The sequence below is a fragment of the Cyprinus carpio genome, chromosome B4 (genome assembly GCF_018340385.1).
Source record: "Cyprinus carpio isolate SPL01 chromosome B4, ASM1834038v1, whole genome shotgun sequence".
Classification (NCBI taxonomy): Eukaryota; Metazoa; Chordata; class Actinopteri; order Cypriniformes; family Cyprinidae; genus Cyprinus; species Cyprinus carpio.
Window position 1 is genome coordinate 11,838,532 of NC_056600.1, and position 27,173 is coordinate 11,865,704.

Below are 27,173 nucleotides of genomic sequence, written 5' to 3' on the forward strand. Positions count from 1 at the left end.
AAAAAAAAGAGGGGAAATGCTTTTTCATATTTATTTAGTACCAAAATTGACACTAAATCCGTTTAAAAACAAATACACGTAAATACAAAATAAATATGTTCAGTAAAACAAAAGCCTTCCTAACAAAGGTCATTGCCCCACTGTCATCCTAGACTACAATTTAACAAATATACTACAGATGTGAGTCGTCCGCTGTTTATGACGTAGCCCGAAACACTGCATAGAAGGAGGGGGACACCTTTCGTCGCGCAGGAATGACGTCGTCGGCGGAGGGATAGATAGCTGTGAGAGAGAGCAGTGTGGGCAGAGGACTACCAGTGCTATCCGCTGCGGACAGAAAGTGGAGGGCGAAAACTCTCGGAGCGACAGCTTGCCGTATGCCAATGTGCGAAAATATACAGTTTCGGTAGAGGCCAAGGGATCGAGAATCAGTCGCGGAAGATTCGAGCTTCGGTCATCTGAAAGAGGAGCGTGTAACGATGTCGTCTCCAAGTCCGGGCAAAAGACGAATGGACACCGACGTGGTGAAACTGTATCCTTTAAAATATAAACAACACAATTACTGTAACGCTACTGCTGTTAAATACCTCCAGTATTCACGAAAACAGCCCTCAAACGCCTCTCCTATTGCTTTAAAACCATTCCGAGCGCCCGTCTGGTCTGAAAAACAGTTGTCAAAGCCAGTGTAATGGTTTATTGGATGGTGATCAGCTTTTGACGACAAAAGTGTTTTGATGGTTGCCAGTGCGGCCAGCAACAAAGCCAAGATTCATAAACGTTAATTTCTCAAATAACACAACTTAACATAGTAATCTGATTTTTCTCGACGGGATTTGTTCGTTGTCAGCGTTCAAAGGCTGAAATGTTGAGGATTATTTAAAGCAGATATGTTGCTCTGTGTCCTTTGAGTGTTTTGTCATCGCTTTTCCCTTCAAATCCACACCAGCGCTTGACATCCGCGGGATTTAAACACGTATTTGTATAGATACCGATCGGATATCGATATTTATACGATATCTGACAAAACTAGACGTGTTTTTGAACCCAATGGCGAACGTTGCTGTGCACTTGGCCTGCTAGCGAGCTAGCACAACCTCACAAACCAGTTATTTATTTATTTGTTGATTTGTTTTTGTTGCCGTTTTATAATCAAAACAGACATTCGTTAGCCTTTCGAGATATTTTGAGACGGATTTATTTGTATTACACGAAAACAATGAGATCCGCACATACAGACGGTTGATTTTTAAATATAGACGTTTTAAAACGCTCTTTAAATAACAACACATCACAAATGACATAAACTTCACATTCGGCGTCATTTTATTATTCCTGTCCGAACGTGTTTTTCTGTTTCATTGAGGATCCATTTTGTTTTTCTGGCTTTTGTTCAGGTCGAATGTTCTAGTTTGGGGGTTAAATGTTTTGACAGGAAACTTAGCCTGTATTTACCATCTTTCTTTTTCTGATTTTAAAGCTTTTGACATGAGAACAGGGGAAGTCGTGTTGTTGCTACAGTGCTTGGGTGCGGATGTTTGTCTCTGTGTCACTAGCCCATAAGAATCCCTTTAGTTTATATGACATAACTGACAAACAGCAAAAGTTTTGCGGAGTTGTTTTTCGTCCGCTTTTGCTCAAGAGTGCGGTGGCTATTATGCGTGTAGCATGCCTTTATTCCTAATGTGGTTTGGCTGCGCTGTCAGTGTGTTATGTTGAGGTTTTTGTCTGAGCATCTAGAACACGCAGTTCTGTTGGTCTTTTGAACGTTTGGTTGATCATTCATGAAGTGCAGTTATGTCGAGCTGGTTTAAACAAAAGAAACCCGCATTTATTTGTTTGCTTTAAAGCTTAAGAAAGTTATCTTGCTTCTGACTGTCGTCATGCGACTCAGAGCTGTGCAGTGCTTGTCTTATGCATGATTATGACATCTGCATATTAAGAAGTAAATTATGAAACACTCTTTGAGATATATCTGTAAAGTCCTGAAAGGCTCTGGGAATGTGTCGTTATGTTTTTGTCTGGAGCAGTAGGAACTAGCCTTATGATTGGCCGCTCTGTTACCACCCGGAAACTGCAAGTAGGTGGGATTAAACAGTGAGTAGAGTGACAGTATTTCCTAGTTAAACCTGAGGTGTGTGTTTTTCCGATGTCAAAAGTACTCTTTTTCCTGTGTACTATTAATTGACATTTATCATTAAGCTATTATTAGGTTAATTTCTCTCTAAAAAAAAAAAAGTGTGAACAGTGTAGATCTGTGATGCTGTCAAAACATTGCTGTTTGTATGTTCTAAAAGTAAATATTATTTATAGTTAAGTATTTTTGCCTTTATTATGGTAAGACTTTATAGGAGGTGAATTGGGAGAGGGATTGGGAAAGGTCCACAAGCCGGGACTCGAACTCGGGACACCCAAACCCTACTCTGGGCCAGAAGGTTGTTAATGGTGTTGTTGAAGCCATAAATTCACATAATATATATTTTTTTTTTAATTATTGTGTTCAGCAGCAGAATTCCTGGTGGAAAACCTACATTACCCATCATTCTTCAGAGAAATCTCCACCAATCAGAAGCTAATCAAGCCAAAAGAACCGCCCACTCCCATGAAGCGCTGTGAATGACGTAAACAATTCAGTCTCCTGCGCTCTCAAACATTTTTGGATGCATATTTTATAAGAAACAAATATTATTTCTATAAACAACATGTTTAAGTTATATAGTAATTCATCGTTGTTATTTTTTCGATTTTGTCATTTGCAATGCTTCTTGGGATTGTAGTTCTTTCCCTCATTAAAGCTGATAAGTACATAATCTTGTACTTTTGTCCCAATTAATCCCAATTTTAAATACTTCTGTGCTTCAAATCAAAGTTTATAATGTTGAGATTCACCTTGTAGTTTTTCAAAATAGATTTTTTTTATAATACTTAAGGTATAAAATCAGTGGGGAAAATACTGCTGAAACAAGGCAGCTAAAAAAAGTGAATGGGCACTATTGTGCCCCTATGAGTTTGGGGGTGGAGTCATCTGTTTACAAACCAATAGCACAAAAGGAAACCTGTTTGGTATTGCTGTTAGTGCAGAAAAGACACACTTCTGGAGCCGAGGGTAGAGGTTAAAGGTGAAGGGCTTTAATTACTAAAAACAGCTGATGGCAGGGGCAACTTTTTAGAGCCCTTCAAGCAGGTGGCAAATATGACCTAAAAGTTTCCTCTTGAAGTATTTAAAGGAAGTTCAGAGGTGGAATAAGCACACAGACACAGAGATAATTACAGTAATGATGTAATTTAGCTTCCTGTGTTATTTTGGTCAGCTTGGTCATCAAACCTTTCACTAGGAGAACAAGGTCACTTTAATTGTCCAGGCTGTCCAGCCAGACTACCTGTTGGCTGACATGTTAATGACAGGTGAGAGGAGCCCAATCGCTCAAAACTGCTCTGTTTGGTGATGTTTGTCACATTTACATTAGCTTAATCATGTGAGAATTTATTCACGGGATCTAGGACAGCTATGCAACAATATGGTGGGTGGACGTCACATTACTGTCATTGCAAAACACATGCAAAGAAGCCCATCCTCCCCCAGAATACACGCTGACAGCAATGAGAAAACACAATTTAAATACCCAATTCCCTTAAGGCGAAACCGACAGATATGTGACAACTGGGAGCAGGTTTCCAAAGTGCCTCCTGTTGCTTGGGACAAGTGTTTGCAACTGGGATGTGGAGCTTTCCATGTACAAGTTGTTTTCTGCATTATCCTTCTGAAATGCACATCTTATGAAGGGCAAGCAGCAGGGCTGTTTAGTTGCTGTTGATCGGACACCGCGATCCACGCTCGGTAATTTGCTGCAGGCACCAGAGAGCTGTGGATCTGGAGCACGCTCAACTGGGAATTCGCAAATTGAATGTCAGAATGACCTCGCCGTGCCGAGCTGCCTTAAGCACTTCCTAAGCTCGAGAGAGAGAGATGATGACCCGTCTTTGACATCACCAGATACTTCTGAAACATGTTCGAACAGGTCAAAGCTGGCTGTTGGCTTTGACAGGGCAGCATGGAATAGCATAATGTCAATATGTTGCATAACATCTGTTGCACTTCTCATTTAGCCTATCGTCTGTTCACTGAGAGATGTAGGTCTTTTGAATTTATTTATCTGGGACTCAAAGACCTCCTGATTTAATCAGTGTGGACTGAGCTCTAGTGGTTCTTATCTCATGTTTTTTTTTTTTCTCACTTTGCCAAACCACGTCTTGATCTAATTAGCTAGAGCAACTGTAACCAAAGTGCTCTAGTTAGCAAGGTCAGTTTACCTACTGAGTGTAATGATTTGTCATTATGAAATCTGTCACTACTGAGATTTCTCTGGACACCTCAGAGCTTAACTAATCTTATCGCTTTTATTATTTTGATCTACAGAGATTTCTTTGTGCTTGAAAATTGACCTAGCTTTAAAAAAAAATAAATTTAATTAAAAATCACTAAACTATTGTGCACCATTTGTGCTATGAAGAGAATTTATCATGTGAAATATGATCTACACTTCCTAAATTACTAAACAGAAAAAATTTTAAATTGACTTAAATCCTTAAATCTCCTTCAATTTAAGACTAAGGTTTACGTATGCACTTATAGGCTTTTTCTTTCTGCCCATATGTATTACTAAGAGGAATAAAATATTTAAGTGATTAAATATGATGCGTGCTGCTTATGTTAATCAAATAGCAAACGAAAATGAGATGATCACTCACGGCTCTTGACTGAATAACTCGTTAAGCTTTAATAAGAATCACTGTATATTTAATTCATACAGTGAATAGTTTTAGTGTTTGTTGTCTCTGTCTCTATAGAAATATATAACGCACTGAATCTGAACTAGCCATGATAAAAGTCTCTTACATTCAATTTGTCTCAACAGTCATTAGATATAGTGTAGTGTCATGCTGAGTAGCCCTTACCAAAGTACAATCTCATTAGCCCAAACTTCTACTTCACATAGTGTATTAAATATCAAAAATGTTCTGATTATGCCATGTCGTGCAGCATTTCAATTTGGCAAGAAAAAATATGTACTGGAAACTTGCAGCATTTAAACATGGATAGAACATGGTATCATGTTAAGTTCAGCATTCAGAAGGCGTAACCTTTTTTATTAATGACTTGTGCCGGGTTTGAGCATTGTATATCAAGGTGTGCTCTTAACACAAGTGCAGTAGATCCATGACTACTTGCTATTTTTCTTGCACGACTCGTTGATGTATAATATGGGGACTTTTGTGCTGGATTTTTGTAAACTTGCTTCCACTGTGAGCAATAGTTTGGCAAATAAGAGCATTTAGGGCCTGTTTAATAGTCTGCATAATGGCCACTGGCATCACTGCCAGGTCCTACATGTCCTTTGAATATGCAAACACATAAAACATCTAGGTGTTCCTTTTGTGTTGTCCTTTTTTAATCTTGACTGCTAAGAAACAAGTAGAGGATTATAAATTTAAAGCAAGTCTCCTTCAGGAATGCTTTATGTTTCTATCTACTTGTTTGACTGCCAAGTCTTTAGACGAGCAAACAAAGGCCACACAAGTGATTTTACACGGGAAAAATAAAGAGATTGACTGTTAGTTACAAAGACGATTATGCAATCCCACCTTGTCTGAGATGCCCAGGCATTGCTGTTTGTAAAAAGGATTTGTTAATGGAAGTGAGCTCAGTGGTATGAATTCCCCTGTAAGGCTGTTGGTTGTTAAAATGCTGTGTTTCAGTCATGTTGTCGGCCTGGAGGTTTGTCATAACATTTCAGCTCCATGTATGTGGCGGCGAGGGGGAGGGGGATTCCTAGTGTACCAGCATCCATTGTTCGGCTCTGCTACATTGAGGAAAGATGCAGGGAGCAGCGAAAGTTTTCTGGGGCCCTTGCCAACATGGAAAACCAGGGACATTAGAAATGCTCCCTGTGTTTGGTGGAGTGGATCGGATCCCTGCAGTGCTGAGGCAGAGCCCCCGGTGTGTAAGACCAGTCGAAGGCTTTATCTGGTGCGATCAGCCTCTTTGTGCGTGAGCTGACATCCGGCCTTCCCCAGCCTGCTTTCATATGCCCATGGAGTCTTATGACTGCACTGCTGCTGTATTAGTACCTGTGTGATGGCTGCTACTGAATGATATTCCCCATCATTCTCATCTGTTTTTGCTGTTAGAATGTGCGTGTTGAACTGAAATGGCTTTGAAAGGCTGACGATTGGTGTCAGGTTTACCAAGCATTGATATCCTGTTGAGCTCCACTGGTAGAGCTTGGTGCTAGCAGTGTCAGCATCAAAGGTTTGATTCCCAGGGAATGTGTTTATTGATAATATGCAGCTTGAATGAACTGCAAGTTGTTTTTGATAAAACCAGAAACATAAATTTACAAATGAAAAAATAAATTGTATCATTTGCCATCTGATATATGGCTTTAGAGTTATAAAATAAATTTTATTTAGAATTATTATTATTATTTTTTAATAATTTTTAGTGCTGGGCAATGATTAATCGTGATAAATCGCATCCTAAATAAAAGTTTTTGTTTACATAATATCTGTGGATGTACTGTGTATATTTATTATGTATATATAAATACACACAAATGCATGTGTATATATTTAAGAAAAATTTTATGTTGTATATTTATATATAATATAAATTATATGAATATAAATGTACATGTGAATACGTGTCAAATTTTCAAAATGTATACTGCATAATAAATATGCACAGTACACACATATTATATAAATAAAAACTTTTTTGAATGCTATTAATCGCAATTAATCATTGCCCTGCACTAATAATTTTTTATATTTAGTATTTATTAATTTAGTTGTTTTTATTTTATATAGTCTTTATATATTAAAATTATGTATTTTTAGTTATTACTTCATTTTATTTATTGTCATTTATTCATTTGTCTTTTTGTGTAGCTTTGCAATTGGATTAGCAATCCATTTTGATTGTATGCAAAACAATATAGCCTGAACATTCAGCTAAACATCTGTTTTTGTGTTCCTCGGATGAAGAACGTTACATGGTTTTTGAGCAGTGTGAGGGTGATTATGTAAAAAATCACACTAATTCACATTCTATTACAAAATCGCACCAGCTTCATTTTCAAATTCAAAAGTGTATCATTTAATTTCTATGGCTTTACCCAGCATTTCTGTATGCGAGCTCAATTTATCTACAAGAGTCTAATTGTAGATGAGTTTATTGACTGTCAAGGATTGTTTCTGTTACAGTGGGTTTGACGGACAGGGAGGGCAAACGGTCGGGTCGTGGATGCGTCTGCCCCTTGACAGTGGGAGATTTGAGGCCCTCTGTAATCCCACAATAACGCTGCAGTTTCCTGCACGCATGGCCAACCTCGGGCTGAAAACAGATGGACTGAAGTTCCTCTCTTTGTCTGATGATGTTTGGGGCTGCACCGCGTGTGAGCTTTTTTCCCTTTTGAGAATAGAAGGGTTGTGTTTTACAACGGTCCAAAACACACAACGATTATCTGTTAGATCAAATCTAAATGCTGCAGATAAACAGATGTAATCACTACAGTGAAACTAGGTAATCAGATTAGCTTTGATGTATATGAATATCTTTGTTACCTATATCAGACTGTAATTGCTCTACTTATGTGTATAATGTATGTCAAGCTTAGGTGCTCTTATTTGACGGCGAGGTTTGATGTATTGCATTTGTACGAGTCGTGGTGTAATCAGCTGAGTGCACAGGCGCTTTATCACGCCGCTGCAGGATGTTTCAGGTGATATGGTTGCTTGAGCCATGGTGTTGCATGCTGATGGACCCTGCCCTTTTCCACCCACAGAAACCTGTTTGGAGCAGCCAGAAAAAAAGCCTGAAAAAAAAAAAAAAAAAAAAAAGATAGAGATGAAGATGTCAGCAAATCTTGTAAAGAGACAATGTCATTAAGAAAAGAAGAAAAAAAAACTATTGCTGCCTGTTTGTACTTATTGGGTCGTTATATTAGTAATTATTGTTATGACATGAAAACTTCTTATTATTAATTCTTTAATATAGATTAAATGCATGTCATTTTATATATTCATATTCAGTGTTATACATTTTATCTTTTTTATATATATATATATATATATAAATATATATATATATATATATATTAAACTTGTATATAGCCTCTACATCTATATATATATATATATATATAAACTTGTATATAGCCTCTACAGCCTTTAACATTAGCATTGTATGTGTAATTATTATGGTAAATATTCATAGCATAATAAGATAAGGCAATTTTTTACTCTTAGAAAAAGTAATGTTTAGCAAGTTGTTAAAACTCAATTTTTGCTGCAATAAATAAAATACTTAAGGAAATTCTGTTAAATGCAAAGCGGGTCAGTGTGCCGAGGGACGAAATAAACATTGTAAGCAGCATCAGACAGGCTAATATTGATGAAAGCTCATTGTAGCACTTTGTTTTGTTGCTGTTTGTCTATGGAAATAAGAGCAGGGTCCACTTGGCCACAGCATGTGATTGAGATTCTGGCAAGAGGCCGTGTTTGGCTGGTTTGTGTGTTCTCAAGAGCCGGCCCTAAGAGAGCAGGAAAGAGATCAAGATCTCTCGCAGGAGATTCTGTAACTCATAATAGCAGCGTAGTCTTGTGATGCCTCAACTGTAAACTTCATGGCCTCATTTATTTGTCATTAGCATGAAATACGTTTAGTCAAAGTCACAGCTCTGTTTAGAAACTCTATTGATTTCACATGAACGTTTTAGCTCTGAAAGTACAAGTCGTGCTTAATTTTGTGTTCTTTGTGGAAATGCAGTTGAATTGTACACTGTATGCCAACAAACATTATCGGGTCATACGCGGCACTGCACAGGTTGAAGTTTTACACACAAGGGCATTTCAATTTGGATTTTGCTGCCTTTGAACTGTGGGCTGAGACAGCCATTGATATGTAAAGTGTGCCGAGGCTTTTCTTTCGTCGTCTCTTTTTCTCAATCAGTATTCACAGACTATGTTCAGGCCTCTGGGATCAGAGTTTTCATTCTAACAGAGCGCTTCAGATTGCAGCATTCCACTCGGAATAAGAAACTTGTGATGTCGGAAGGGAGGTTAGCTGCTTTGGTCTGGAGTAAAATCAAAACAGATTTGGATCCTGCGCTACAGTAGTGTGTGTGGTCATTCTAAAAATGGCTTTCAGGAAAAAGTAACACTGATTCCAAGTAGCAATCATTTTTCCTGCAGTGAACAATAAAGTGCACCTCAAATGAATCAGAACAGTAATGAACTCAGCTGCCGGTGTTAGATTAAAAGCGAAGGTTTGTCGGGTCCCATGATATTGGTTTCTGCAAGAGACTATTGCTACAGACATGCACATCTGAAACCATTTTAACTGCAGAAAACGTGAGCCGTGTCAGGTTCCGTGATGTCATTTCCTGTCCTTAAAATTACAACAGAGAATATCATATGCAAGGCAGTATTATTTTTGTATTGTTTATTTAATTACTATTATAGTATTTATTAATATGTTGAATTGGCCTTTGTTTTTATACTTTTTTAGTTTTTGTTTAAATATTTGTTTGTCATTTTAATTCTAGTTGAAGGGTTTTTTTTTGTTTTGTTTTTTTTTTTACTTCAACTTAAACGTATTTTATTTCAATTAATTGGCATTTCTAAAAAAAAAAATTCAAAGTTTTCATTCATATTTATATTTTATCTTAACTAAATCTATTTTAAATAATTTTAGTTAACAATAAAAATACTGATGCAAAACCTTCACATAAATCATGTCTAGAATAAACTCTTTTTCTTCAGATAATCAATGTTCAGAAATTGTCAAATCTATTCTGTAAGTTTTAGTTAAAGGTTCAAAATTGCAGTCCGCTTGACTCCAAACACTTGATCTGTTCAGGCTGTATCCTGTTAGTGTGAACAAATACAATCTAACTGCATCTAGCTGTTTGTACTCCAGTATTACCAACAGAAAGCATTATGTTCAGTTCAGGATTTGCACTCCAGGTCTTTACGTGACCTGGTGTGAAATGACACACACGTATGTCACTGCCCAGAGCACTATTTTACAACAGCTCCACTTATTTAGAGGGCAGGGCATGACGTGTTTAAGGTTAGTGTCCATTTTGGCTAGATAGGTCAGAGGTCAGCTGGACTCAGAGGCCAGCAGTGATGGTCAACACTATCATTGTGGTTTAAGAATGGTGGTCACAGAACAAATGGCTAACATTAAAAAAAAAAAAAAAAAAGATGAAGATGGCAGCGAATCTTATGAAAGGGGCAATGTCATTAAGGGAAAAAACAACTATTATTACTGCCTGATCATACTTGGGTCATTTTATTAGTAGTTATGTTGTGCAAGATATAAAAAAAAACAAAAACAGGAAAAAAAATATTAGAGAGAGAAAGATGCCAGCAAATCTTGCAAAGAGACAACATCATTAAGGGAAAAAAAAAAACTATTAATGCTGCCTGTTCATACTTGTTGGATCATTTTATTAGTAGTTATTATGTTACGGCAAGATAACATCTTATTATAAATTCTTTAATCTAGATTAAAAGCATGCCATCTGATATTTTTAAAATAAACATTTTAAGAAGCATCAGACTACCATTTAATGAAAGCTATTATTATTTAATTAATTGTATTTTATTTTAGCAAATGCAAATGGTTTTCAAATTAATTATTGTGACTAAATTATAGAATAATTATACTTTGCTATCTTTACAATAAATTAAAGCATAATTATCAACCAGGGTTATTATAGTTAACTAAAACCATTTAAAAAAAAAAAAAAAAAGAAATATAATAAAAAAAAAAAAAAAAAAAAAAAAAACTTGAAAAACTTCTTCACAAGGAAACATTTCTAATTTGTTTAGTTTACCTTGATGTAGTAAAATAACTAAAATCAATACCAAATCTATTCAAATTATCAAAAAAAAAAAAAAAACATCTGTCAAATTTATACCAGCCTTCAGCCATATGCTTCCCTTTATACACTGTCAACCACTAATAATAGGCTATATTTTGGTCACTGTTCTGTTTTTTTTTTTTTTTTTTTTTTTTTTTTTTTTTTTTTTAGGTTAGGGTTAGTTTCGATCTGAAACTCACTTCATGACTTCATAATGACCCAGCCATCCATTCATTCTCTAAATCACTTGTCTTCTGTTGTTCATAATGGCACTGATAATGTAAATGATGAGTCTCAGTAATATTAATTTCCTGCTGTGGTTTCCTGGGTGGCTACATTATTAGTTAACGCTATAAGAGATGATGCGGAAGAGGTTGCTAATCTCACAGGTAAACAGTTTTAGCCCTTAAGGCCCTGGGTTGTGCTTTACTGAAAGTGAATGGTAGAGCCAGATTCCACAACCTCCCACCACCCCACACCCAAACCATTTCATACACACACACACACACACACACACATAAACACACATATAGCCAGGCAGCTGCTGCTCGCATTCAGATCAAAAAATGCACACTTGTGGGACATGCTGGCACAGCGCATAATGTTTGTGATGTGCACATTGGCAGGGAATATGCAAGTGTGTCATAATGTTTATTCAACAGTTCTTTAGTGAAGATGGCTACAGATGACTATGCCTTTATGAGACATAATGCAAACAGACATATCTAGAGTTGATCTGAACTGTGCACACATCTACAACAGTCCCACATAGCCTATGTAGATGTTTGCACTTGTTGTCTGAATATGTGCTTTAATGTGGTATAATGTATCACAGAGAGTAGATGTGTCACAGCAGGGTGGTGTTTCTGTTCTGGCTGTATATTTCAAATGCTTAATGTAAGAACTACGACAAAGTTAAAATCTAGTTTTTAAAATAACCAAAGCTTATTTTCACTTTTTTTTTTCTTTCACTGAATGTAAACAGGAAAGAACATTTATCTATTTATTTACAATAATTAATGCATGTATCCACATTGTTAATTGTTTTCCCACTATATATACTGTATATTTTATATACATTTAACAACAGAAAAAAAATATATATAATATATTATAGTTGCCATATATATTTCAAATGATTAATATAACAACTAAGACAGTTTAAAAGTATATTTAATTATTAACATACTTGTTTATGTAATTATTTCATTTTTAAGGTTGATCATGAAAAATTTGAATGATTCATGAATGATTAATTTATTGAAATAAACAGTTTGAACTAATTTAAGGAAATAAATCAAACATTCAAACTGTTTTTGCTGAAGTTTAAATGACTTCCCTTTAAATTGCTATTAAAGCTTGTGTACTACGTTGCAAGGAAAGAATGCAAAATTTTTTCTAATGACACTGTCTTTAAGAAACATAATGGCCAAGTAGCCATTAATGCTTAAAATCATTGCCATATTCAAAATGTTACTTAATTTCATATCGCCAGCCAAATCACAACTATATAATTATTGTTTTATATATTACCTAGCCTTAATCTGGAGTGCAGCAGATGTCCAGGAGAGATGAAGACAGTTTCAAGGCTGTGCATGTGCTTGCTGATCAAATGAGAGCTAGTTAATTAGTGAATTAAAAAGAGCCCTAATGGAGAGAGTTAGGACAAGGGAAGAGAGAATTTTATGCAGTTCTTTTTGTGTTACACAAGAATGGTCACTATAATGTGCACTTGTCACTTTTTCACCCAATCTCTTTCTGAGATCTAACCAGATTCGAGGAAAATCCTTGAACGTTCACCCATGTGACTCCGGAGGTAATCTGCACACAGCATAACTTCAGTCCTGAGCAGAGCAGACTTACACAGCGAGTCATTGAGCCAGGCAGCTGGGGAAGGGTGTGAGCTTACACTAGGATAGGAAGTTGTTTTAGGTGTACTGGCATTGGCCATAGATGGCTTCCTGTTAGATTTGACGTCTGCCTTTCTAACCCTATTTCACCTGATGCAAATCATGACCCATATTCGCTAGATGGTTGAATGGAATCTTAAACCTCAAGGTGCGTCTTGTCTGTTTCTCCATCAGTGAACCCGTGTACTTCCTCTTAGAACCGTGCAGACAGAAAACTGCCACACTTCCTGTCTTTCATCTGCCCAACTTGAGCAAAATGGTGTGCTTGTGACTGCATGGCAGCAAGAGAGAAGCGGTCTTCCCTCTTCGCAAAACGTCACTCTTCTATTAGAGTGCAACAGTTCTGGAATTTAAAAAATCTGTTTGTTTTTATCCATAAGTGATTTAATTTTCTTTAATGTCAATATAAGTGGACTTTGTTGTTGGGTAGTGTTAGTATATGCTTCTGGGAACCCATAAAATTCTCATTTGCCTTTATGCGAAATTTCACAGGTGAAATTCAGTCATTTTATTAGGAATCCATATGATCTGGTATTTCGCTCAAGAACAAAAGATGTGAATTGTTTCCTTAAAAAAGTTGAAAAAAGTTTCCTTATTAGAAAATACATTGAAAAATTGTTGGAGATTTGTGTCCGGGCTTGTTCGGTATTAGGGATGCACCTGGAAAATTCCAGGTGGTAAGTTTGGAACACAATTATACGTTAATATGAGGTTTAAATAAAAATAGTTAGCACATTAAGCTTGTGTGAGGGCCTGTCTGCTTTGTAGATGTGCACCACAAGCTCCAGCTGTTTTTTAACCAACATTAGCAGACTGTTAGTGGACTGAGGTGTCTGAGTGGATTACAAAATAGAAACTCTTCGGACAGAATGTCCACAGCCTTTGGCATAAACATAAATATTTTAGACCACAAAGCTTTTACACAGACGCTCTTACATGTACTGAACTGGCCTGCGGTAGAATAGTGATGTATTGTCTTTAATCATCTGTAAATAATGTGGCGCTAACAAGCAGACAGTGTTTTCCACCCTGTTGGCAGTGGGTAAATATTTTGCCTGCACCCCGAGGCCAGCCGTTAGCATTAGGTGTCAGAGAACAAGATTCCCTCCTCTCTGTTTGTCTGTAATGATGAATGAATGCGTCTCAGAAAAGAACATGCTGCTACGCCGCCGTGTCTTGGCAGTTGCTTTCTGCCTGCTGTTTTCATCCATGGCTATCCAGAATGAACAGGAGGGATTTGCTCCTGCAGGGAGGGTGTAAACCTGGCTTTTGTTTGTCTTTTTTACTAGAGACAGTTTTAATTGTGATTGTACCCTGTGGCTCATGCTGTGATTCAGCCGTCGACTTTCCAAATGACTGAGAACACACTCCAGGTCTGCATACCTGTATTTCAGTTTGGTTCTGATTTTAGTTCAAATTGTCATTCTCAAGAATCACACGAAATGGATCTACAAGAAAAAAAGAAACTACACCTAATTTAAAAAATAAAATATTAATTTTAATACATTTAATTTAAAACTTTTTTTTCCTTTTTCTTTTTTTGCTACACCATTAAACATGATTTTAAAATGAGTCAAATTAGTGCATTATTTGTAGCAGCTTTAAAATACTAAAATGATGATTTTTATTATTGGTTGTGGCATTTTTATTCTATGATGTAAAAATAGATAAAACAAATTTTTAAAAAATTAAAACAAAAATTGATTAAAAAAATAGTGAGATATAAGATATCTATTTAATTTTGTACATACAATAGTGTACTTACTTTGATGGATTTAAAATAAGAAAAAAATAGCTTTTTTAAAAATAAATTTATTTAGTGATTTCATTGTGATTTGTGTAACCAAAAATGCGTTTTTGGTTGCACTATTTTAGTGTTCTTGTTACAATGTAATTATACATGTTAATTAACATACTTATTGTATTTTAAGGTTTATGATTTGTGATTGGTTTAGGGTAAGTTGCATGTTATTATATATAACTTATTGTTTTTACTATAATAAGTAGGCTACTTGTAATGTGTCACGAGCAAACTGTAAAATAAAGTTTTACTATATTTCACAATATAAGTTGCCAAAGACATCTGATGCTGTTTATAAAACGATATAAAGTGCAGATGGAAGCTCCAAATACTTTGTTCATTTATTTGTCAAGTTGACAGAAAGACCAAAATAGTTCTTACTGCACAATAAGTGTTTATTTGATCATAAATTCAATGGCTTTCTTTCCACGCTGGGTTTGTCGCTCATTTGTCTGTCCAGGCGAGTATGTTGTTTTCTCACAACAGACTTCTAAAAGAAGGTGAACCCCCTGTGGTTTTCTTCTGCATGGGGTGACCATTTACACAAATTGTCTTTTTGTTCTTTTTTTTTAACCCATAGGGCAAAGCAGAACAAGGCAGCTTCTCTATAAGATAATATACCTAGACATGTGCTTGTCTGGACCTGTTCGTTCTCACAGGCTTATAAACACTCATAATCATCTGTGCATAAGACGGCATTGTGCAACCAACCGCAACAGCTAGTAAGAAATCTATGTCTAAGCGTGTGTTGTTTCAGTGCTAATATGAGTGGTGCTCGCTCTTGTTCCATAAATGTATCTGATATTTTTGGGTGAGGTGATTGATCAGTCTGTTTAGTATGATTAGATTATACATGTGCGTAAAGGAACACTGGCCCAAGGGTCTCCTGTAGATTATGGCTTAATCCATACAAATCCATTGAAGGGGGGAGGGAGCGTTGAGATGGGTGAAAACAGGTGGGTGTCAAGACAGCATCTTGTGAGAAGAGAACACATTTGGGTAGCTTTGTCAGCAGCCGGATTGAGCCTTGGGCAGGAGTTAAACCCTTGTTTATGAGAATTTCACTAAAGGTTATGTGTGCTGAACAGTATCAGAGGTGCCGTCAAAAACAAAGCAGCATTTCTCTTGCCTGCATGTTTGGGGAAGGGCTGCACCACTGCTGTGATAAATAGTACAGTGTGGTTTCACTTTATAAGAACTATAGGAGTAGCTGAGTAGACTAAACTTAGACTTGAGTAAATTTAAATTTAGCTATACATTTATTTTTAGTTTGCAGTTTAATTTTAGTTTGTGTTAGTAATTTTGCTATATGCTGCAGTAATTTTATTTATTTTATTTTTATATTTAGCTTGAATTAATTTTTTTCTTAATTTTTAGTTTGCAGTTTAATTTTAATTTGTGTTAGTAATTTTGCTATGTGCTGTAGTTATTGTTTTAGTTATATTTAGCTTTAATTCATTTTTCCCTTTAATTTTAGTTCTTAGACAAACTAAATTTTAGTTAGTTGCCACGTGTGTGTGTGTGTGTGTGTGTATGTGTGTGTGTGTGTGTATATATATATATATATATATATATATATAGATATATATATATATATATATATATATATAGATATATATGTGTATATATTTATTAAAGTAATTTTTATATTTTAAAATCAATCTAAAATAAAATAAAATCTAAATTTATATATATATAAATTTAGATTTTATTTTATTTTAGATTTATTTAAAATACAAAAATTACTTTAAATAGTTTTAGTTCTCATTAATGCTATGATTTTCTTGCTTCAGTGAATTGCAAAAGGAGATGTTTTAAAGAATGTTAACACTGCTCTTTTCAAAACAATGAAAGTGAATAGGGACTGGTGCTGTCTAGGTTCAAAAATACCAAAAAGTCACCATTAAAAGTAGTCCACACAACGTGTTTGCTCGGTTTGAAGTCTTCTGAAGGTTTAAGGTTGAAATTTGTAGTAAATAATGACTAAAATTGTGTCTTTCTGACTCAAAGCTGCTTCAGAGACTTGTAATATACAGTCCTATGGACCACTTTTTTTTTTTCCACATTTATGGAGTCAAAAGTGCCACCCTGTTTTGTTGTAAGGAAAAGGGCAGCTTAAACAATCTACTAAATCTCTCCTTTTGTGTTCCACGCTGGAAAAAAACTATATATTATTGGGGTGACTTGAGGATGAAATGACAGAAACCATTTTTTTAATGCGTACAGGATTTCTGGACAGTTAATAATGATCTATTTTAAATCTGTGTCACCGATGCCTCAGAGGAGAAACACGTGCCTTGCAGTTCAGATGAAGAATTGAAGGAAAATTGAATTATCAAATCAATAGAGGTTTTAATGTACAGTGCTGATAAATGACTCTCAAAGGATGAAGGTGGAGAGGAATATGACCTGTATCACCACTAATAATCCTCCTCCTCCTTAGTATTCATTATGAAGAAAAAAAACAAACATAAAAAAAAACTCAAACAAAATCATTAATGGAGAAAAAAACCTGCAGCCTCCAGGCTTCTGCTTTTCTGAGTGTGTGTGTGTGTGTGTCTGTACATGCATGAGCAATTGCTTTTGTCTCTATCCAAAAGAGGCTTAATATACAGGACGAAAAGTAGTCCCACGTGTCATTGGGCACAGCCAGACAGCTCAGCTTGGTGCTTCTCCACTGGAGGTCTCATGATCACAGCAATGGGCACAGATTCTTTAACAGGTCTGCCAAAGCTCCACACACACACTCACCCCTTTCTTTATCTCACAAGTCTCGTCGAGAGCAACCTGTATGGCCTGCCAGATGGCAACATTCCTACCTGAATGGAATCTGATCTCATGTGTTTAAAAAAAAAAAAAAGTGTGTGAAATTCATGTTTATTATGCATGAGTCATCAATCTGATCTTTAGGATCACATCTGTTCCGAGTCCCTGTGATAAGCAGCTAATGATGCTTGTGTGTAGTTCAGATTTAGATTAGTGAATGTAAAGGCATGAAAGCATTGTGCAGAAACACACTCTTACTGGGTGCTTCCACTATTCTCTCTGCCTCTGCAGATGCTTCACAGCCTAAAATAAACCCTTGATGTTTAACACCTTGGTGACCACAGCCTCTTAGAGCTACAACTGACGAAAAAGCCAGCTGGTGTCTAGAAAAAGAAAACACTATCCCTCTCTGTCACACTCAACCTCTCTCAATCTGGCTCCCTTGTATCACTGTGGAGGACTAGTGGGAATAAAAAAAATGAAGGAAGGGATTATCAGTTTATTCATTGAAAAGAAAAATTTTATATAAAAATAATACAATGTAAAAAATACACAATTTCACAAATAAATACACATTTAAAATAATACATAGAAAAAAATTAATTTAATGTGTAAAATTTGGGAATGGTAAATCAAACCATAAATTCAGTGTTTAAATTCAATGTCAAACCATAAATTCAATGTAAATAGCTTTTTTTTTTTTTGTGCTTTTAGTTTTCCTAAAATGTTTTACTACTATCTTAAATTCATAGTAGATATAATAAAAAAGTCTTTGGAATGTAGAAACAAATCAATGAATTTTAAAAAATGTTTTTCATTTTATTGTTACATTCAACAAAAATTTTAGACTTGGATTACTCAAAGAATTTAATTCTGTCATTATTTACTTACCCTCATGTCATTCCAAACCTGTTTGACCTTCTTTATTCTGTGGAACATAAAAGATATTTTGAGAAATGTATCAAGTGTATATTTGTTTTTCCGTGCATACAGTGGAAGTCAACGGAAATTTTTTATCTCCCGCAGAAGAAATAAAATATTTGTTTGAAATGGCATAAGAGTGAGTAAATGGTGACGTGTGTGTGTGTGTGTATATATGTGTGTGTGTGTGTGTATATGTGTATATATATATTAATATATATATATATATATATATATATATATATATATATATAATATAGATATATATATATATATATATATATATATATATGTATATATGTATATAGTATATATATATATATATTTAATATATATATTATTATATATATATATATAATATATATATATATATTATATATATATGTATAATATATATATATAGATATATATATATATATATATATATATACTATATATATATATAACACATTTTTTTTAATTTTTTAATTTTACACACACACACACACACACATATATATTATATTATATATATATATAACATTATATATTATATTATATTATATTATATTTATATTAATGACACTTCAGTCTAACATAATTGGACATTGTGGAGCCAATGAATTGTATACCACAAAAGGTATACAATTCATTGGCTCCACAATGTCAGATTTTTGGAGATAAATCTCTGTTTAATTACAGTCATTCAGTTCATGCAACTTGAGACTCTGGCATCAAAAAGCCACAATGAATGATAATCTGACGGAGAGCGGTTTCCACACCTCTCCTGGGAGCCCTGCAGTCTCTTGCAGCAGATGTTTAAAGGCGACCACTTGAAATTGACAGCTCTGTTTCCCAGTAGAGCCCAGAATCATCAGTTGATACAGGCACCCTTGAGACGAGCACTCAACTGGTTAACTCTCACATGAGTCACAGTACACATCACAGTTTCAACAGACCGTAAACATGTTTGCCTTCATGGGCCACTCTGGGCAGCGTGAATGTACGGTTTGAGTCACAGTGCAGCCTACACAACAGCTGACACATGACACACACACGATAGCATCAGAGCATCGGTAACTCATTCAATTAAAACACAAACCATGACAAAGTCTGCTTGAGAACTGCGTTTTGGATGCATGTTGTGTTCAAGCCGAGATGGTAGACTGTGTGTGAGTCTTTGAGAGTGTCGGGTCTCCATCATGGACTTGGTGTGGTGGTGAGCATGTATTGTCTTGCTCCGCGAGGGTCTGACTGCTGCTCTCTGCGCCAGCAATATGAGAAGTGACAGCCTGACAACCATAGCTAATGACGGGAGTGTCGTATTGAGTTGCCCTGATGTCCTGTGTGCATCAGTTGGAGAGCTGTGGGTCAGACCCACGGATTGGGTTTTTGCCATCCGATCTCCGGAGCTGAACCTCTTGATAATTATTGATGGTAAAAGAATAAAGGCAAAGTGAGAATCTCGGTTTGAGAGATTGATCTGTTGGTGTAAATCTGCACTTTTTGTGGGTTGAAAGGTCATTTTGGTGCATTCTCTCACTTGTATCTTTCCTTAACTTGAGGTTAATTGTCATTTTGATTTGAATGGGTCTGTCTTATTTGACCCTCATTTAACTTCATTCTACTTTTTCCCCTAAAGTATTTTCTATAAATGAATTGTGAATTTTATTGCTTGTCTTTGCTTTTGTAAATTGCTTACAGTCAGTATCAAAGCTCTTGAATTTGCCTTAACAGTCTATTAGCATCGAGAGTAAACATGAAGTCACAATCCTGAGTGGACTCAATGAATTTGTAGTGAAGTTTTATGGACCACAAGGAAGTAAGTATTTTTTATTTACACACATTGAATTGAACCTCATGAAAACATTACAGGTCTCATTTCACCTTCCCCCACCCCAATCCCCTTTACTCTAATGCAAAAATAACATTCTATAGTAGTAAATTAAAAAATTTTTTTATATATATATATATAAAAATGTATATATAATATAGTAATTTGAATTGTAGAAATTATTTAATACATAATAGAAATATTATGAAAAAAATCTAAATGTGTCGTAATATTTACAAATAAATATAGTTGTCATAATTGTAATAATGCAAAAAATATTAGTGTCATATTTTTATATTTATTTCTTATAAAAATTAAAGGAAACTACTATACTAATAAATTAAAAATTAAGCACATAACCCCCCCCCAATTTTCTTAACTGTAAAGCAAAAAATAACATTGAATAAATAAATGTGTGTACTTGCGTGTATTTATGTATAACATAAAAAAAATTAAAATAAAGTCTCTTTTATATGTCATGAGTAACTACTACATGAATTACTACAATTATGACAAGTGTATTTATTTGTAAATACTACAGTCATATTATTTATGACTCATATTGTAGTTATGAAAATGTAAACAAAAAAAAAACATACAAAAATCAAAGGCAACTACTATCTTAATTTATTTTCTTTTTGATTACAATAATTTCTTACTACTTTCTAAATGGGGTGAAATAATACCTGGACATGTCAGGACATGTTTCGTGACATTAACAGTCTCATTCGATTTCTTTACCTAGCTATCACATGAAGCAATCATGGCTCTTTTGCATATTTAAACATGCACATCTTACACAACTCTTGGTTTGGGACATGACATCATTGTTTACAGCTTTTTAATTATCATATCATCTGCTTTTACGGTTAACGATCTTTCATCTCTCCGCTTTGAGAGGTAGAAGCAGGTCTTATCTGCGGCTGGGCTTTACCTTTCGTAGTTTGAGCTACTGGCCACAAGGGTCAGATTGCACAGGGCTATTCTTGGAGCGAGCACACATTGCACCATACCCTATATCGCATGAGGCTGGCAGCACAGCTTCCTGTCCACATGTGTACACACCCACACGTGTGTCATTCCACATATAATTCATAATCATCTAATTATTACGGTTATTCCCACACACTGTCACTTCTGAATACAAAGACCTCTACGCTTAGTCATTTAGAGTTTGCCTTATACGATTATCGCTTGTCTTTTCATAGTCTCTGTTACATGCTAGAGCAGATGGGAATTGTTTCTTGAACAGTCATGTGTCTCTTTCTGTTTTTCCTGTCAGCACCATATGAGGGGGGCGTATGGAAGGTGCGAGTAGATCTTCCAGACAAATACCCCTTCAAATCTCCCTCTATAGGTAAAGTATTACTATACATTTATCCAAAAGTCGCAGCTGAGTGCCCTTTAAAACTCACACACGTTGGTGTGGTTGTAAAATGATGGGTAGAGTACATTCAAAGGTGTGAAAGGTGAAAAAAAGCACATGACTTTACTGCGATGTCATATTTAATGGTCTGTAAAGATGGTGTGGTTGGAGAAAGGTTAGGAATAGTCTGTTGTGCAATCAAATGCTGTCCTTTGTGTCTAAGACCATCGAGATGTTTGATATTTGACACAATTTTCATAACAATTAAGCACATTGCCTTCCTCCCGAATTCTCATTAATGCAATGCAAAGATAAAAAAATGAAATTCATTAACCTATGCAACTGAAGGCTTCATTTATACTTTTGATCACACTCCATCTTTATTCTTCAATCTCTCTACAGGATTTATGAACAAGATTTTTCATCCGAACATCGATGAAGCGTAAGTCTCTTTTAATCTAAATTAGATTTTTAATTAGCCTTTTGGTGTTTAAAACATACAGTTACCAGAGGCTTTCAAACAATTAATGCACAGTCTTTTAAAGTCATACATTAGTTTTGTGTGATAGTATCAGTGTGTGCACATATTAAAACACCACAACACATTAAATATCACACATCAAAAATCTAAATGCCATGAAATATACGACATAAACTATTCCAACGATGGCAGTCTATTTTTTTCCTTTTGTTTTCAGCTGTATTTTTTATATAGTATCATAGTATTATTAATGTTTCTAATTAGCATTATTTGTATATTTTTTGTATTTTTTTTTTATTTATTTTATTTTTTTTAGTTGACGTTTCATTAATTTTATTAATGTATTTGTATATATTTCTATATACATTTAATTAGTTTTATTTTAGTGCTTATATTTAAACCTGTATAGACAAGCTAACATTTTTATCCACAGTTTTCATCTAATATTTATATTTTATTCCAGCTTTTTTTTTATTACAGAAAAATGCATATTATTAGTTTTAGTTAAGTCACAACGCTTATTGTCAGCAAAAAGTTTTGTGTGTGTGTGTGTGTGTGATATCTATTATGTTTATGTCTATTGACACAAAGAGCCATTGGACAAAGCAAAGAAAATGCTGTTTACGAAAGATTGCATACCGGCAAAATTGAACTGCTAACACTATTCTACAATGGAAAAGTGAAAGTAAAACAATGTGATGGTGTGTCATAGGTGTAGAACAAGGCATAATGTTAATTTTGGTCATATTGCCTACCTTCTAATGCCAATTATGACTATTATTCTTTGTCCAGGTCAGGGACCGTGTGTTTAGATGTGATCAACCAGACATGGACCGCTCTTTATGGTATGTATATGTGAGCATGGTCACTGTGCATGTGTTTGCTTTCATGAACATTGATAATAACTGCTCATAACTTGCACTGATGCTGCCTGAGGAGTAGAATAAAGGCTCCGGCCCCTTAGATCTCGGTGCACTGTAATCCTCTTACCCTCTCTGAATGAGCTAATACCTGCAAGGTCAGAAAACAGCCTCAGCTCCCCTAAACAACCACACTTAAGCGGCCTCATCCCGCCAGTAATCATTCACAACACCGCTGTCTGTCTTTTTGCAGATGTCTGTCTGTTTTTGTCTTTATAATAATACAACTTATTACAATTTTACCATTTGGTTGATTTATCTTTTATGCAGTAGTGTGATTGAGTTTGTTTGAATAGTTGTATATAAATGTATTGGTTGTTAATAAATTTGTAAGTTGTTTATAATCTTATAAGTTGTATATTTATTTATTTATTTATATTATATTTATATATAACTTCATATCACTCTCCCTCACATAACAAAACAAAAAAAACCCATAATATTTAATTTTATTTTAATTTAATTTTTAATTTTATTTAATTTTTGAAAAAAATAATTCACTTCCAAAAAATAAAAAACATAATATTGGTGTTATTTCCTCACACTTTATTTAAAAAAATTTTTTTTATTTTATTATTTTATGCCTCCTGATCATCTGGGATTTATTTTGTGATGATGACCGGCTGACTGTACATTCTCGTATTTGGTTTAGATGTACTCAGCTGCTTTGTGCCATTTACCAGGTTGTGTTTGTGTAATAGAGTGACAGCTAGAACATACAGTACTGGCTATGAGAGAAAAAGAGAAAGACAGAGAGAGAAAGAGAGAGATCTATGTCCACAGCCCCCACACCGAAAAGGAGATTAGGCCATAATCATGTCACTCAACACAAATCCTCCATTTTGTGCTGCACGTAGGGCTCATAAGACTTTTGCTCTGCTCTGGTATTAAAGGCTACTTCCTCTCTTTCTCTCTCCTCACAGATCTCACCAATATCTTCGAGTCATTTTTGCCACAGTTGCTGGCCTACCCGAACCCCATCGACCCTCTGAACGGGGACGCCGCAGCCATGTACCTACACCGGCCAGAGGACTACAAACAGAAAATCAAAGGTGATTTGAAGAGTTGCAGTCGTTTAACCTCCATCTGGCCTCTGGGTTTATATCTGTCACCGTGTTTCACGTCACAGTTTTATGATGTCTTCTATTCTAAAAAATATATATATATGCGAGTTAGGGGTATGTTTGGAACAGTATACTAGCAGCATAATGTGCTTACTATTTTTGCAGTATGGATATGTGCACAGTATGCAAATGTTTTATACTCGTAAATGATGTATATTATTTGCTGAAAGTTGCTCTGCTTGACCCCAGCCTGACCTTCCATTAAAACGAGAAGTATAAAGTAAAAGCAGTCATGACTTTTAATTCTGTTTCTGCCAAAAGTTAAGACTTTCAATATTAAAACAAGCCAAATAACAGTAAATGTATGTCATTTCAAAGCTTTTTCCAAAAGCATGAATGTCAGTGTCATGACAGTTTCCTGTCTTATGATTTTTGCTTTTTCATGACTTTTCCTGTCTTTGCATTGCAAAGATAATTAATTATTATTATTATTTTTTTTTAAATCACTACTTTTATTCAGCAAGGATGCATTAATGATGGGTATTTCAAATAAATGCTTTTCTGTATTGAGCAGCACAACATTGATAATAATAGTGCATGTTTCTTGAGCACCAATTTAGCATATTTGAATGATTTCTGAAGGATCATGTGACACTCAAGAATGGAGTAATCGCTGCTAAAAATTCATATTTGTGATCACAGGAATAAATTACATTTCAAATTTTAAATTATAAAAATATTTCACAGTATTACTGTTTTTTTTTATTATTATTTTGATGAAATAAATGCAGCCTTGGTGAGCATTTCTTTAAAAGATAAAAAGCAAAACATTTAAATCTTACCAACCCCAGAGTTTCAAGTGATAGAGTAAACGTAAGTAGGCCTATATATATAGAAGTATATATATATATATATATATATATATATATATATATATATATATATATATATATATATAGGATATATATATATATATAGTATATATTATAAAAAAATATTTGTTCATTTAGTGATACAAAAGTGTGATAAACATCATTTTAGATTTTTTTTTTTTTAAGATTGTACTGTTTTAGCATACACTTAAACATAATGAATCAAGTTAATTGCCTGCATAAATTTTTATTGTAGTAAAATATTTGCTTTCTATGTCTAACATATTTTTCCCATCCATCTCTTTCTATCCCTGTTTCTATTCAGAATACATCCAGAAATATGCAACAGAGGAGGCTCTGAAGGAGCAGGAGGAAGGAGCGGGCGACTCCTCTTCAGAAAGCTCCATGTCCGACTTTTCAGAGGATGAAGCTCAGGACATGGAGTTGTAGTTAAGGGTGACAGTTTCTCCCCTTTACCACAGAGACTATATTATTTCCTAACCATGCGAAGCAGACTATAAAAGATTCATATTTAAACAAGGTGATTTTTTTTTTTTTTTTTTTTTATCGTTATTATTACTAAACCAGGATTTTTATGGATATCTAGCGTTGATGATGAATACGGCACCCTCTCTAGGTGTTCTATCTCTACTTCTTGGTGGTTGTTTTTTCCCCCCTTTTTTCTCTCTTTCACTCTCTCACTCACTCTCTCCTTCACCCCAACAAAAGAAAGGCTTGTAGTTTTCCCCCTTGATTCCACGTTGGTAGCTGCGTAGCTGGAATGCATGTCATCGCCTCCCTAATCCAACTTTTCCGACGCAGACTGACCGGACAGAGGCTGTATTTAAACGGGGGTGGCCATTTTTTTTTTTTATTGTCCCCTTGTGATGTTACTAACGTACTGAGAGTTGTGTCTGTGATGCTCTGATACATGAATCCCCTCGGCTTAGACCTTTTGCCAGGACGGTCCTCAGGTGGAGTCGTTGCAGTTGGACCGGACATGTTTTGCCTCATTACTTCCATCCACCTTCCCAACGCAAGTCATTTTGAATTATCATTGCTTCCCTGGTTGTCCCCCTTATTTGACATTTCATTTGTTTGTTTTCTCTTTAAACAGCTGTTTTAAGATAAAAACGCTCAAGAGAGGAACTCTCTTCTTTTTATTTGGGAACGTTTCCACGCTGTACATTAAAGCAATCATCAGGATTTTACCGAACGCCGCTCACCGATCAAGCCCACGATACAGCGCCGGCGGAAAATCTCAATACGACTCCCTTTAAGTTCCTCGAGCGTCTTTTTAAAGAGGATGTAGATGTAGAGGCTAGCACAGCGAAGCTCAACTTTTCCACTAGCTCGATGTTTCTGGCTTTTGTTCCCTCGTTGTGGAAGCCCCACACCACCAAACATGGCTCTACGCTTCCACAGTGACCTTCACAAAACGACCAGGAAGTGACTGTCCTGCTTTACGGAGCACAAATCTTTTATTTTGTACCAACAATGTATGCACAGAGTGTTTGTCTTTTTCCTCTTTCTGTCTCGCACCCGCTCCCTATTTACGAGCATCTTTTTTTTTGTTGTACATTTGGAAGTGGTCGTGTAGGACTTTGTTGGTCTAGCCTAGAAGAAACCTTAAAGAGAAAAGAGACAAAAAAAAAAAAAAAAGATTTTTACTAACATTTGTAGAGTTCTTCATCTTTTTCTATTGCTTGTGCATAACTATGATAGCTGTTGTTTGACCTCATGTAGATCTAGTTAGTTTTACTGGGTGGTGAAATCAAAATTAGATGTTCATATGGATTTAGGTTTTGTAACCTGCTTGTCCGAAATACAGATATTATCCGAAGGATCCCATTTGGTAAGATCTGCCTTGGAGCGACTTGTGGTTTTAGGAGTAACGGGGTGGAAACGGGCAGATATATTCTGTATAAAGAGCTTTTGAATTTCAACATCTGCAGATATCATCAGTGGCATGTTGGTAACATGAAGAACCAGATTTAGTTTGTGTGTGTGTTTTTGCAGTATTCTCACAAATCTCGCATTCTGAATGCACTTGCAGAATCATTCATCATCCAAAATGTAAATGAAACGGGGTTGAAGTGAAGACAATACATCCTGTTTTATTTAATCAATACCCTATGTATCTTCTTTTTTTTTACCCCCTAAACATCTCCTTTTTTACGTTCTCAACTTTTCTTTTCTTATTAAATTGATGTTTTGTGGGCTAGACATTTGATGTTGTTATAGCCCGAGTCAAGAATTGGCCAAATTGTGCAATGGAAAAAAAGAAAAGTGTCTCAGTTTTGAGTCTAAATCTGTTCATATTTTCAAGAA

The 27,173-nt window shown here is 35.2% G+C and overlaps 1 protein-coding gene across 1 annotated transcript; it reads left to right on the forward strand.

Moving 5' to 3' along the window:
* The first annotated feature begins 248 nt into the window (after positions 1-248).
* Positions 249-26,742, forward strand: LOC122137141 (ubiquitin-conjugating enzyme E2 H). The gene is made up of 7 exons (XM_042722812.1): positions 249-532; positions 20,051-20,127; positions 21,422-21,496; positions 21,908-21,947; positions 22,779-22,831; positions 23,830-23,958; positions 25,168-26,742. The coding sequence occupies exons 1-7, from the start codon at positions 480-482 to the stop codon at positions 25,290-25,292; spliced, it is 552 nt and encodes a 183-aa protein (XP_042578746.1). The 5' UTR covers positions 249-479; the 3' UTR covers positions 25,293-26,742.
* The last annotated feature ends 431 nt before the right edge of the window (positions 26,743-27,173 follow it).